The sequence below is a fragment of the Grus americana genome, chromosome 5, assembly GCF_028858705.1.
Source record: "Grus americana isolate bGruAme1 chromosome 5, bGruAme1.mat, whole genome shotgun sequence".
NCBI lineage: Eukaryota > Metazoa > Chordata > Aves > Gruiformes > Gruidae > Grus > Grus americana.
Window position 1 is genome coordinate 41497114 of NC_072856.1, and position 15477 is coordinate 41512590.

The 15477-nt window shown below is 36.7% G+C and overlaps 1 protein-coding gene across 4 annotated transcripts in view; it reads left to right on the forward strand.

Moving 5' to 3' along the window:
• The window catches only part of AKAP6 (A-kinase anchoring protein 6), a 291212-nt gene extending 279013 nt beyond the window's left edge, over positions 1-12199 (forward strand). For all 4 annotated transcript variants that reach the window (XM_054828350.1, XM_054828353.1, XM_054828351.1 and 1 more), the window contains 2 exons: positions 2671-6098; positions 11253-12199. In XM_054828350.1, coding sequence (XP_054684325.1) covers positions 2671-6057 — 3387 coding nt within the window. In that variant the 3' untranslated portion in view covers positions 6058-6098; positions 11253-12199. The remainder of the gene's footprint in view (positions 1-2670; positions 6099-11252) is intronic.
• The last annotated feature ends 3278 nt before the right edge of the window (positions 12200-15477 follow it).

Genomic DNA, 15477 nt, shown 5'->3' on the forward strand with positions numbered 1-15477 from the left:
CCTGCTGCTGATTTCCTGCCTTCGGGAATTTTTGTTTGCAGCTGGCAGAAGCTTAAAACAGTAAAATTGTGCAGTTTAAGAAGCTTTTCACAGCAATGTCTTCCTCATGCTAAGTATGACAGAGTCGTAAAACATGCCACAGAGAAAATGAGTAATTGTAGCTGATTTCTTGTTTAATCTGTCAGGTTTTCAAAATAACTTAATTTAATCATTGTCATTCTCTTGCACCCATTTTTACTTGCAGGTAGGTTAAGGGTCAGCCATAGGTGGGAAACTGGGTCCAACTAAGTACCAGCCAGGAGCCATTATGAAAACATGGCAAACTGCCAAATCTAAATATGGGTTTCTGAACTCTGCAGAGTACAGAACTGCTCTGATAGCTGTAGTTGTCTAGCAAGTGGGTGTTTATGGGAATTTAACATTTAAGCTATCAATAGCCAGTATCTCACAGAAAAAAAAAAAAAAAAAAGAAAAAACCAAAAAGCACTCTAACAAATTTACTCCATAAAAGCTTTGGGGTAGGTAGATCAACAAAGAGACTCTAGCCTTCAACATTAGACACAACAGAATCTCAAAATCCCAAAAGCCTCCTAACCTGCCAAGGAGGAAAGAATTCTTTGGCACTCATTTTTCTGCCCATAATTATGTGCAATATCTTAACACAGCTGAAGTACTCAGGGACCTAACTTACAACTAAGCCCAATGAAGCATGGGGACACAGATTTATCTTACATGGAGAATGTCTCGGTTTATCAAATATGTTAATGATCATATCACCCTGCTGAATGGCAGGTAGCTGCTCTGCCCAATTTGGAGAAAATAATTCTTCCTTAGGTCAGTTGAGTGTTTTTAGCCATTGGTCTACTGGACATACTAGGATAGCCTTGTGTCTTGCATGGAAACAGTGCCACCTATATCCATAATTAAATAGACACTGGAGCAGGGATTTGGACCTACCTGTGCCTCTTGCCAGTCAAATGTGCTGAACGCTGCACTGCAGGATAAAAGTCTCCTCATCTCTCTATGACCCAATTAGTATTTAATTGTTTTAAGCAAAATGAAACAGGAGAAGCAGGCTGCTTTTCAGAACGGCATGTAGGTAGGGCTTCTCCTGAGAGAATGGGAGCCTGGTTCAAGTCTCTCATGCTCAGCCTGACAAAGCGTCCCATGGCCAAAATCAGTGCCCTAACTATTGAGCTGTTGGAGAACATCCATGATTTCTCGCAAAAGGGATGAGCAGCTTTAGTTTCTACTTCAAAGAGACAGTTCCCAGCTGAGAATCAGAGATTCGTGCCTTCCTCTGCACAATTAACTTTGCCCGAGTCTTGATGAATCTAAGTCACTAAGTAAGTTGTGTACAACTGCACTTCATTGGACTACAGCCTCATTTTATCTCCTTGTACTTCAGTAACTCTGTAAGTTTGTTGTGATTTAGATTGCTGTTTGGCATGTGATCAATGCTGTATTTGAAAAACAAAACTTGCTCCAAGAAAGCTCAAGAGAGTGAGAGATCATAGTTGAAAGGTTTTGTGGAAAAAGTGCTTGTTTTTCTGGATGCAGTGATCATTGTTCAGCTGTTAAGATGATTTAAACTAAACAGTTCTACTTTAGCTAACAGTTCTATTACAAGACTTATTGTATAAGCAAAATCTTCCCTAAAGTGGATGCCTCTCAACAAATAGAAAAATAAAATTAAATTAATTGGTGCTCAGAGAACGAGCCCAAAATCAGGGACCACTTCTATCTTATTTTGAGAGGTGTAAGGTAAGTTGGTACCATTGGCCATTTGACACATCACATTTGAGTGAGAAAAGTTGTCAAAGTGTTCTTTCTCTCCCACACATGTTTCTAGAAGGAAAAATTCTCAATATGATGTGTTCTAAGCCTATGATAGCCAATATTACTGGAAAGTTGCAAAAGTCTTGAAAAAGCAAACTAAGTTTAGCTCAATTATTAATTAGCCCTTTCCCAGAGAAAGGTGTCAGCACAGACAATATTTGAAATTCATGTAGTATTTGATTAGACTGATTGATTGTACTTACAGCCGAAGAGATTAACATTCATTAATCTTACTGGTCATTAGTATTGCCTTTATTATCAAGTAAAGAATAAATAGAAATTCTAATAAAAAGTCATCAAGTCTTGTGATTTCCAGTGCATTAGATCTGTTGTTTTAAGGTTGACAACACAAGTTTGTTATAAACACATCAAAAATCCTTTAGTAAATCCTTTATATCTTAACTCTTTTAAACTTAAGCAGGCTAAAAGAGATTCTCGTATATGCAACATAATAAAGTGCTAATCGCATGTTTTTTACTAACACACTAATTCACTCCTGTGTGATTCTGCAAAATGGTTAAAGCTTGTTACACATAAAATTACTATCCACAATTAATCTGTATTTAAAAAGTCAAATTTCTGTATTATATTTTGACAGCAAATAAGAAAAAAACCTTAAGACGACTAAGAAATCATGCAAAATTTAGTATTTTTCATTTTAATCGATCATTCTAATGGTACACAAAACATAAAAAAATTAAAAGCTTATTAGTGATCATTGTTCCAAATATGCACTTTACTCCCGTTAATTTACTTCTGTGATTTCAGTGGAAGCATATTTAAAGTGCAACTGTAAATATTTTTAATCTTTGATTTTTTTTTTTTTTACAGGAGCCTCTGAATGTTATTGATCCCAGTTTGATGGATCTAAATGGTCCAAGTGAAGATGCGCTAGAATGGGATGAAACTGACATCAGTAATAAGCTGATCAGTATTCATGAAGACTTAAGTGATCCTGATCAGGAACTCAAGAAGGAGGATCTAAGCCAGAAACCTGCTTCAGGAGAATGCGGTGATAATGATGTGAACGAAGATGAAAGTATCAGTGATCGTGGAAGTCCTCTTTATTGCCCCAGCATTACTTCCCCTTCAAATCCTCACATCTATCAGGTGTATAGTCTTCATAATATTGAATTATCAGAAAAAAACCACATGCCTAATTTGAAAAAAACGTCCAAACTCTCCAGTGTAACACAGTCTAACATTTTAAACAAAAGTCTTAGTAAAGACTCGTCATTTTCATCTACCAAATCTCTGCCAGACCTAATAGGGGGGACTACATTGGCAAAACCGTATAACTATATGTATCAGAGTGGAAACATAAGCAGGCATTCTGAGAGTGAGAGTGGGATAGTGAGTGAATGTGACACAGAAACTACAAATAATTCAGAAATTTTTTTGCTAAATGATATTGAAAGCACCCAGAGTAATCCTGAAATTGGGCATACAGAAACTCAAGTGGATGATATAGTTGATGTAATAAAACAAAAAATAAAGCAAGATGAAGAAGACCATGCTAGCCTCTCAGATAATTTCCAGTTGGCACCTTCTGCATGTTGTGGAAGTGAGAATGATGAGGATTTGGACAGCATTACCATGCGTAACCCTGTTTGTCTAGAAGAACTGCAAGGAAAACATGACGTGTTTACATTTTATGATTACTCATATCTTCAAGGCTCCAAATTCAAATTACCAGTGATAATGAAACAATCGCAAATTGAAAAAACACATGCAGAGGGCAGTTTGTTTCATGGCTTTTGTTTTGATAAAATACCTGCTAAATCTGAACATAAGCCTGGAGAGTCACAACCAGATGGGTTTATTCATGACCATACTCTGGCAAATATCCCTGGAGAATCAGATCCCAATTCCTGTAAATCTGCAGAAACTGTAAGAAAATTAACTGTTACAGAGAATACAAGACAGGTTTCAACTTTATCTCGTAGTTCTTCATTAGAATCTCTGTCTGTAGTAGGTGATTTGTTCAGCTCAGGTATTTTTAAAAGTGGGGATGGTCTTCAGCGAAGCACCTCTTTGGAGAGCTGGCTGACTTCCTACAAAAGCAACGAAGATCTTTTCAGTCATCATGGCTCAGGAGACATTAGTGCAAGCAGTGATTCTGTTGGAGAGCTCAGCAAAAGGACATTAGATCTTCTGAATCGCTTAGAGAATATCCAGAGTCCTTTAGATCAAAAGATAAAGCGCAGCATCTCTGATATAACACTGCAAAGTAGCTCTCAAAAAATGTCTTTTACTGGACAGCTGTCTCTAGATATTGCATCCTCGGTCAACGAAGACTCAGCAGCTTCTCTCACTGAACTCAGCAGCAGTGAGGATCTTTCTCTCTGCTCTGAAGACATTGTACTGCACAGAAATAAAATACCAGATTCAAATGCATCATTTAGAAAACATCTTAATAGATCTGTAGCTGATGAGAGCGACGTCAATGTCAGCATGATTGTTAATGTCTCCTGCACTTCTGCTTGTACTGATGATGAAGATGACAGTGATTTGCTTTCAAGTTCCACCCTTACCTTAACTGAGGAAGAGCTAGGTATCAAAGATGAAGATGATGACTCCAGTATAGCAACTGATGAGGATATTTATGAGGAATGCAATTTAATTTCAGGACTTGATTATATAAAAAATGAGCTCCAAACTTGGATTAGACCAAAATTTTCTTTGACAAGGGAGAAGAGAAAAAGTAACCTCAGTGATGAAATTCAGCGCAGTAAAGAAGTTAGTAATGAGACATCAAAAGCCACAGACACATTGAGCATTGAAACACTATTGAATGGTTCAGTACAGAAAATATCAGAAAATAATGGCAATAGTAAGAATGTACCACGTGATCGTGAAAAAGGGACAAAGAGTCACCTGATGAAAGATATTTCTCAGGCTGTGAAGGATCAACTTGTGGATGATATGGAGAATGGCAATGTTGAAAATACTCTTGGCAGTCAAAAGGAAGGTCTTGGTAGAACATCAGCAACTCCGAAAACTCATGCATCGCTTGATGTTAGAGAAGCTGAAAATGAATGTTGTGTCTGTGAAGCATTTACAGACAGTTCAGATGATTCACGTATGGATGGCAAGGAGACTGTTCTGTCATCAGATGGATCCAGAAACCCTCCAAAAGAATGTCAAAGTCATCTTCAGCCTGATCGTCACTCTGTTGCTTCCTCTCCTGCTAAAAAGCCTTGTCTTGAATCTTCCTCAGAAATTAATTGTGCAGACACACAAGATACAGCTTTACAAACAACCTTACCTAATGGTCATCAGCATAGAATAAGCATTGCTGAAAAATCTACTGATTGCTGTACAGCCATGAAATCCAATGAAGCAGAATGCAACTCTTCAGCCAATGGTTCTGATTTGTGCTGTAACTGTGAATCTGCTGCTTTTGATAAAAAAACCATGGAAGATGGCTCAGTACACAATTTTGTGAAGGAGATAATAGACATGGCATCAACAGCTTTGAAAAGTAAGTCACAACCTGAATGTGAGTCATCTGCTCCAGCTTCATTAGCACAGATCAAGGAAAAAGTGTTAGAGCACTCTCACAGACCCATTCAGCTAAGAAAAGGGGACTTCTATTCTTATCTTTCACTTTCTTCTCATGATAGTGACTGTGGAGAGGTAATCAAATACATAGAGGAAAAGAGCAGCACTCCTGTGCCACTGGACTTCACAGATGAGAGAGAAAATATTGAATGCTTTTTTGAAGCCTGTCCTGAGGAAGAACGGGTTGAGCAGCAGCAATCCATTTCTAACAATGTTTCTGAAACATCTCCAGAGTCACTAGGCGAAGTGACTCTAGAAACATTAGAAAAAGTTAAAACTTCATCTGAAGGTAGGGATTTATCTTTCTTATGTGATGATGACAATGATATAAAAGTCCCCAATCCTAACAAACAAAGTGCATCAAATTTGAAAAATGCTGCTGATGATTTGCTGATTTCAGATGGGAAAACTGGAGGTTTGGAAAAGAATTATCCAGAGCTTAGCACTAAAAAGAGTAGTACAGGAAAATCACCTGGAACTGAAGAGCCCAAAGGATGTGTTGCTTCTTCTGAAGAGGCTTCAGCTATAGAGTTTCAGTTAAAGCCTGGCCACCCACAGATAAAGGATGCTTTGCATCAGAACAGTAAAACTCTTACTTGTGAAGAAAACCTCCTGAATCTTCATAAGGAAAGACATATAAATATGCACAGATAGAATGTAACCTTCTTCAGACACGTACATTATCCTAAAAACAGGTATGTACTTTACAAGTTGCACATTCTTTTTTTTTTTTTACTTTTTTTTGCCCCCTTTTTTTTTTTTTGTACAATGAAAGGAGATGAATCACCATCCAGGGCTTCTGTTTTATGATAGTGTTATATCATTTGTTTTGATTACATTATAATCCCGATTTACATGCCACTGGTCAACAAATGCAGTGAATACTAACTGCTTCTTGCCCTTTGGCTTTGGACTGACTGGAGCTGCTCTCTTCTACAACAAATCTGCTATCTTGCAGAACTTGGGAATTCTTCAAAAGCAGTATTTCTGTATCAGCCTCCTCTTCCCTCCTCAAATGAGCTGTGGAACCAGAAACCAGTTCTACTCATTGATCCCCTTCTCCACAGTCATCTGGCCTTATGAGGTGTTCAAAAGCACTTGATGAAGCTGAACTTCCAGTTTTACAAGAATTTTGGGTTGGAGTTCTACAATATTTCCAGACAAGCCATGAAGAATGGCTAAGCAGACTGGAGAATAAGTAGAGAGATAAGAAGTCATCTCTTGATGTCAGTTTACCATGATTTAAGTTCAGTAAGCCATTCTTAAGGACACAGTTATTACAACACAGTGTTAGACCAAAAGTTGAGGTTACCAAAATCAGAAATCTTTGCAACATCATTAAAGAGTATAATGTGAGGGTAATGCAGAATAAAGACCTGTATACCAAAGCAGATGGAAACTGATAGCCACACAGCAGTATTGGAAGCTTCAGTTCTATGTTGTGGTAAGCATTTTGAAACATAAAATGGTGGAACCTAAGATGAAAAAGTGGCTCTGATCTCTTCCAAAGTTTGAAAGTGTTTCAGATCTGGAGTTTCTGACCTCACATAAATGTCTAACGATAACTGCACATTTGACAACAAAAGAAGATCTACAAAGCAACTTCTGGATCAGATCCTAGTGTGTAGCACTGCTGCTTTGAGTCTCATGAGTTGTTTGGTGACCCAAAAGCCAGCATAGCTGTATGAGAACACTGTTAGTCTTTGGAAACACTCCTCCAGTAGACCAGAGTCAGCATGGCAACTCCAAATGCCACTCCAGTGCCAAATGCTGCTGCTTGCCGGAAGCTGTAGCAAGGGAATTTCCAATAAGACAGAAGGCTAAGCATGGGACCAGTTTTCCCCAGGAAGTTCTGGAATCTCCATCCTTGGAGATTTTCAAAATTGAAGTGGACAAGTCCCTGAATAATCTGATCTACCTTTGAAAATAGCCTTCCTTTGAGCAGGAGGTTGGACCAGATGACGTTCAAATTTCCTTCCAACCTAAGTTATTCTATGATTCCATGATGTTGCTAGGAGAAAAGGCTGTTATTCATCACTGCCCATGAAAACTGCTAGTACTCTCCTATTGCAAACTATATAGCTGTAGCAGAGGATCTGGGCCTATTTATACAAAATAGATTGCTTTGCTGCTATTAGATATCTAACGTCTGCATTTCCTAATTTTGCTACATTATATTACTATGCTTTGGGCTTTTCTTTTGCACATATTGGCAGTTTACCCAACATTCACACAGTCACATATGTATAAATATGTCTAGCAAAGTCTTTAGGTTATGACAGCAATGGTCTACGGCTTGCCACTATCTCTTTCAACACATATCTATATGAATAATGCATTACCTTGGAACCATCATAGCAAAGAGGATATTTCTTGAATGGCTTTGAAATGGGCTATCATGACCTAGTGATTGCCAATTAGGTTAATACTTGGACACATCCAAACAACTGGAGAAGCAATGGAAATCAACTGGGAATTACAAACCTCACAGAAGGTATTATATGTTCTAGAATTACATTAAAAGGATTATGTGTATGGAAGCCTCTATTTGGAAATTGAGATGATGAGAAAAGTCTGAGGTTTATAAGTGATAATTATGTAAACATAAACTTTTCCTAAATTACTGTTTTATTAGCTTTTTTTTTTCCCCACTCATTTTTATAATATTAATTTAAGGAAGAATACTTACTATAGTGAGTGTGATTTTATTCTTGTTCTTGTTCTTTCACTGATGAAGATAATAACATGTCTTTTCAATTCATTAGTACTTTTCCTCTGAGGATCTCAAAATACTGTGTAAACTTTCCCGCAGTCTTCAGAACTTCATAGTTACTTACCTGGTAGCCGGCTGTATTTTTCATAAGACTGGGATACGACAATATCCAGTTAAAAAGGCATAAGGACTAAGATTGGACATAGAGGATGGAGATATTAATAAATGCCCCACAATGCAATAAAATGTAATGCAGAGTCTGTACGCAACAACTTGATAGGGTTATGTTATGATTTTAATTTTTGCCCAGGGGTTGACAAATATTTTAAAGGTAACAAAGCCCTTCACACTACATCCCACTTTTTAAATTTAGGAAGATATACTGTTTCTGAACTGATACATACAGCGTTGCTTCCCTGGAAATTATGTACTATGTTATTCCCAGTAGTAAAGCCCTAGGATACCTGTAGTTTATCTCTGGCACATCAAAACCCGAAAATATGAGCTGCTAGATTTGGTTTCACTAAAGTCTGAGCTCCCTTCCCCCACTCACAAGCTTGGTGCTTTAACTTCATCTCTCATGCTATGGGGAATGAATTACAGAAGCAATCTATCCTAATTTGTTAACTTATTCAAATAACAGTTATTATACTTAACTATGCTAAAGATTATCTTTTTGGTGGCAGATTGTTTATTTTTTGATGAGGCTAATTACTGATTTTCCAAAGGTAATTTACATTTATTACTAATACATCTTTTAAAATGTGACAGATAAATGTTGTTCCCATAAGTGTATTATGAAAAAAGTTACTATTTAAAAACACATTATTTAATTTGAAAGATAAATGGCAAACACCATTATTTTTCCTGTAGCACCTGTGCGGTAAGCTCATTTAAATGTGTAATTCCATGTGTAGCTGCAATACTTAGAGAAAAATATTCTATAGTATATGTGTACCTTAAAAGCATACTGAGAATTCAAAGCTGAAAAGGCATAGTTTCAAATGTTGTTTGATTTGATACTGTTTTAGTATTTGCCTTGGCTGTACAGGATAATAAAACTCATAGTGAAGAAAATATTTTTGCGAAATGTTGCAATCCTGTTATTTAGCAGTGTGTTACCAAAAAAAAAAAAAAGATGATTATGGGAAAATAATAACAAATCTATAAGCAGGCTTAAAAATATCTCTGTCAGCACTGACTAGTCTCTCATATGAGCCAACATGGAGTTCTTCAACAGAGGTGCTCATAAAGCTATGCCGATTTTACTTCTCAAGTAGGGGACAGTTTGAAAGAACTATCTTTCTGTATATGAGATCATGCAATCTTCTGCTGTCCCTGTGACCCAGGACTCACCAGTGGGATGGGAGTTTTTAGTCACGTATTCAATATGTGTAGAGATCAATACATTAAGGAGGTTTATGTGATATGTCCAAAGTCTTTTCTAGAGGATACGTTTGACTTCTGTGTGTAATCTGTTAGTTCTTACAAGTAAGTCACAAAAGCTATTTCCTTCCTTTTGTACAGAACTTGTAATTTAAACTTAAGCTTTAACTTAATTTAGGGAAAAATATTTTACTTGGGCTTAAGAAAACTAAATTGGTTTTATCTGAAGAGCTGCAGTGTTAGCCAGAATATCCTGCCACTTACTATAGCCAGGAGAAGCCCGGGACGGGCACTCAGAAGGCCTGACTGTTATTGCCTGCTCAGCAATCGATTTTTGGTATGACTTACTCCTTCCTTGCCTCAGTTTCTTTAGCAACAGAATAATGAGAATAATGATCCATGGGACCTGTGAAGCATGATTTATTCACTGAAAAGTGTTTTGAGATCCACAGATAAAAGATGATACATAAATGCAAAGGACTGTTAGTTAATTATTCATTACAAGAGAAAAAGAATATACAGGTTTACACAACAGTTAATATGTAATCATTTACTTTTAGAGACTGGGACTACAACAATAATCTAAATCTTTGCTTACCATTTTTTTCCTAGTAGTTTTTATAGGGACGTAGATACTATAATGTTTCTTTATAGAGTTTAAAAGAGTCTGACTTTTTAGCTCCTTACAGTAGCTGACTTTAAAAAAATTAAATAGAATAAACAGATAATCCTGTATTGTCTACGAATTACATAATTTTTGAAAAACCTGACATAATCCGTCGATGAGACTTTTCTTACTATACATACATGAAACTCATGCCAGAGTTGTAGAAACCTTTTGATACAACCTTCCCCTTTATTCAGATCCATTCTTCATTAATTTCTAAACAAACTGTTGAGCTTTTCACTATTTTCATGTAAGTATATTTCTTCTATAAATGGGGGGGGAGGAGAGGGGGGCCAGTTACAACAAATAAGATCAAAGGAGAAAGCAACTGGATAGATCCAGATATTCCTGCTTAATTTGGAAGGCACATGCGGCATGTCTGGAGTGCCTCCTAGGAAATGCCTATGAGATGTACTTTGCACTAGTCTTTGAGCTGTATTCTGACAGTTATTTCTTCATAATCCTCATCATAAGCCTGTGCTCTTGGATGAATAGCTTAACCCTAAACTCTGAGTTGGATAATTCTATAGTATGAAAATGTAACTCATTGCCGGTACTAGAAGTGTCTAAATAGCTCTTTACAATTTGAAAATACAGTGATGACGCTGACAATTCTATTCGTGGACCACTTCTGTGACAATCTTTTCCTCCTCTCCATTGTAATCTTATTCTATATGTTTACACAAATATTAAAATAAGTGATGGGTTGATGTTTTTGTTACTTGGCTTTTGAAAACTCCCATGTTTTCATTGATTGGTGCACTTCTGAGTGCGCTGAAGGTAAGTTTGCAGGTAAAGATGAGGACAGGATGCAGGGAAAAGGTCAGACTTGATGACTTCCCTTGTTTCTTTAGAAACAAAGTCTTTACAAAAATCAATGAGTTTTCTACATCAATACAATTTTTTACACTAACTTGTACCTCAGGCTGTTAAAAGTCATTGTTTGCCTACTGTACGCTTCTGCATTAAAGGCTCTGGCATGTGATCATTTAATGACTATCTATAGTTGTTCTGGAAGAGCTATGTTTTGCAAATAAAACTTCATTTTCTGTAACCTACTATTACTTTTTTGTTTCCTTTTAGAAACTTGGCTGCAATTCAGGTGCAGGTTCATCCTGTAAACCCTGGGATGACCTCCAATTCCATTGTATCACTGCCTTTCATTACACTGACTCCCAAGATAAATTTTCTTTCCAAATGTGATTTGTCCATGTTGGCTTTGTGATCTGGCTGCATATGCTAGTCCTATTCCAGTGATCATTTTGTATTGTAGCAAGGCCGTTTGCTTTCTTAGGGATTCCTCTCCCAAGCTACCTCTAATGACGTCCCCTTCCCAAATTGGATGCTCCTGTACTACTTATCACTGATTCTGTTCCTTAAAGTTTTGAAGTTCCACAGAATTCATGATCAGTTTGGTTCATCTTTTCAGAACTGTACCTGTCTCTACTCTTCTATTTTATGTATCAAATTTAATATTTATGTGTATAATGCATAAGTTTATTGAAACTATTTTACTTTTAAAGTGACAGTTTTGTTGGATTGCAGCAAAAAGAAGTCATTAGCCCTCCTGATTCAATACATCTAAAAATTAAGCAATTAAAATAAATGGCATTTTATTTATTTAATTTTAAAATTTAATCTATGCAACACTTCAAGAAACAACTACATGGTGTTGTATATTAGGAACTGTTGACATTCTACTGAATTAAGTACAACATTTTGGTTTTTTATGCTTCTTGAGGTGGTAATGAGAAAAAAAGTTTTTAAAAAATGTGTGCCTTGCTGTATTTCTTATACCATTTATTAAAAAGCTGCTTTCACAGTAAAATTATGTTGGTTTGAAAGAAGGAAATAGCAAGGTTAAGATGTGTGAATAATTTCTGTATATATGTATAACCAAGTGCAAACATTGATGTATAATGACAGTATAAAATGCTTTCATGTTTGTGATGTCCGGTGATGTGGAAAATATAAGCCTTAAAACCATTAGATTGCATGGTAATTAGAATTGGCATAATAAACATAGTTTATTGGGGAAAAAAAGCAGAACTGGTGATCTGTTTTACCTGCGTTCCAAGAACAGAATGCTTTATCAAAGTACAGAAGAATATGGTCGTCTTTGCAAATATCCCCTAGAGATATGCGATTCCATAGCTGGTGAAGATTTGTATTACCTGGCTCAGAGGTAAAGAACCTTTTCATTAAAGGTTCTGCAGGTCTTTTGGGCCAAACAAGGAGACACAAATATTTAGGAGTTTGAAGTAGTACACCGCCGACCGCAGTGGTGGCAATGATCAAGCACACTTTTATGGCAGGTCTTTTGTTTGTTTATCATTAACAGTTTGTTGTCCGAGTCTTAAAATTCCATTCATTTACATTATTATATTGACTAAGCTGTATATGTATTTATATAGACACTTTCACAGTTGGCTGTTTCTGTGACTTAGACTGTAGATTTTAAATGTTAAAACTACATTGGATGGCCAAAACAAGCCAGACAGCTTTATAACCTCTTTCTGCAAAATGGCATTCATCTCCTGATAACACTGTTGGGAAGGGACGTCAGGAAAGTTAAAAGGCAAGGAATGCTCCCCTGTACCACCTTTTATCATTATTTTTCCAAGTATATCAATGTTTTTACAAAAAGCTTCAACATTCTTCTTCCTTTAAAAAATGTGCATCAGTTTGACAAGCTTAGCTAGTGGCTTAGAGGAGCTATACTGACCAGCTGATATGTTCATACAACACTGAAGGAACAAGTATTTAAAAAAAAACCAACCTCATGTTTACCAAATTCTTAACAGTTTCCTATTACTGCAAGAGAAAAATTTCCACTGAGTAGCCTTGGGTAGGGCATATGATCTGGGTAGGGCAGCAGAAACAACTCTTAGCTTAAAGAAAAGTGTAAATAATAAGAAGCAATTTTTAAGAGAGCCTTTTGAACACCGAAAGTTTTCTCCTCTTGCGTATATCTTGTATCATGCGCAAATCTAAAAAGGTAATCTATAATTACCTGATATATATATATAAAAATAACTAAATAGCTAAAGATTACTTTAATATATTTTAAATATTTTTTCATTATGTGTAAAGTAATTTGGAATATAACCCTTAATTTTAGTAAAATATTTACAGTGACAATTATGTTCATCTATGAATTATTTCAAAACTTATTTTTAAAATTGTCTTGACAGGGGAATTGAGTTTGGAATCATTCTTTTTTTTCTTCCTAGCATTTTCTGATTTATATTGCATTTTTTTAAACTTACTTTGACTATAGTCATACCTTACCCTGTGATGACAGGCAAACTAATAAGTCAGAGGCTTTTCAGATCTGTCACCTCACCCAACAGACTCTGCAGAACTCCATCAATTACTTGTACCATTCTATTAGGCCATTTGCCACAAATTCACTTTTTTCCTGGGGGGGAAATAGTAGTACTTGTCAAATCAATAAACCACATATTCATGATACAATATCTGGAATATTACATGGCCACAACTCAAATTTCTGTGGTTCCTTTCCAAGAGATGCTGAACATTTTAATTTAACTAGTATTCCCAGATGTATATTATTTGGGCTTATGAGATAAAGTCATCATTTTTAGGACTGTGATGTAAGACTCATCATTTCACCTGTTCTTTTTTTGTCATGGTTAGAAGCTTTACCTTTTTTTTATTTTTCTTCTCAGAATATATTGGACTTAATATTGTCAATAAAAAATGATTTCTGAAGGAAAAGAAATCTCTGATAAGTCATATGCTTATGGCCGAACTGCGCCTTGAACTTGCAAGAAGTTCTAGTGCTAACTCCCTCAAGAAAAATATTGGCGTAGTGTAAAATTAATGTTGCTGTACCAATTTTACCTCTAAGATCAGCCCATACATAGATTCCTGTGTAGATCCTGTTGCCTGCTGGTGAAACTCTCTCGTGGCGTAGACGCGTGCTGCAAGCTTTCTGCAGCATTTATCCCCACCTCAAGTTCCATAGGCTGCTTTTTATTCCACACACTCCCTGGCTCCTGCTTGAACAACACCTGCAATGTGTGAGGAGGCCATTTGACAGCAATGGCCCCGACACATGGATCTCCCTTTCCTGCCTGCTTCACATTCCTTCCACGGAGAGCCAGAGCTCTCCAGCTCTAAGCAAAGGGAACGCGCGCTAACACCGGTGGTAAAACGCGTGCCTGGGACTACGATTTAAAAGGTGTTGTGTAATCACAGTAGTTTTCTATATGGATAGCCTTGTAAACCATGTCCCCAGTCTTTCTCGCTTCATGGTTTGCCTTTTTCCCAAGGTAAGTCAAAGAGTTTCTATGGAGCAGCGCCTCTGCACCTTTGTTACAGCAAGAGAAACGTAGGTGGCATCTCTATGTCCTTACGGTTGTTTGTGTATTCGTTGTATACATGCGTACATGTAAGCATGCAAACACAGGCAAAGATACTAAAATTGTTCCTGTTTGTTTCACAATAAACTCAAATAAAGAGCTGCTGTCAGTTAGATGGCATCTCGACCTTCCTCCTTGGTGACAGGATCCATGGATGACATAGCCTCCCGTGTCACATATTTTAGAATTTTATTCCAATACCCCTGTGTTGAGCAAAACAACATAGTTTGACTAAAATGTATCTGGTAAAAGGGCTGCTCTTTTTTTTTTTTTTTTTTAAATTTGAAGACATCAGGAACAATGTTGTAAAGGTTCTTGTGCTGCAGTGCACAGAAAAAGGGTTGTTAATGTTTAGGCCAGACCATACTCATACGTGGCTTGAGAGGATTAACGGTGGTGTTGAGTCCTTAGCCAAGTCAATCTCCTTCACTGACAAGTTTCTACAAACTTATTCCTAATAATAGCATCCCTTTCAGAGGGATCTTGGCCAACAGATGACATCTGATCTATTGCCTTCAGTGCTCTGCTTCTAATTTTTCAGACTCACCCTGTCTTTTTATACCTTTTCTACCAACCTGGCTCACTTACATTTTTCATGTGACTACCGTTTGCTTAGTAAATGCATGTTCATCCCTGTTTTTAGAAATGTTTTAAGGACTAGACCATAAATGAACGTGGCATCACTTAGGTCTGTGCACTGGATGAATTCTAAGTGCTTCAGTGCTTTAAAAATGGAATTTCCTATGCAATAGCAAGAAGTATTACTTTATTTCTGAGGGAGTGGGGAAATAAGCTAAGTTAAAAGTGAAGTCAGAATTGTATAAAGTGGTAATTTCAGTGTACAAATATATCATGGTTTAACCCCAGCTGGCAATGAAAGACCACACAACCACAGTGGGATGGGGGAGAGAATTGGAAAA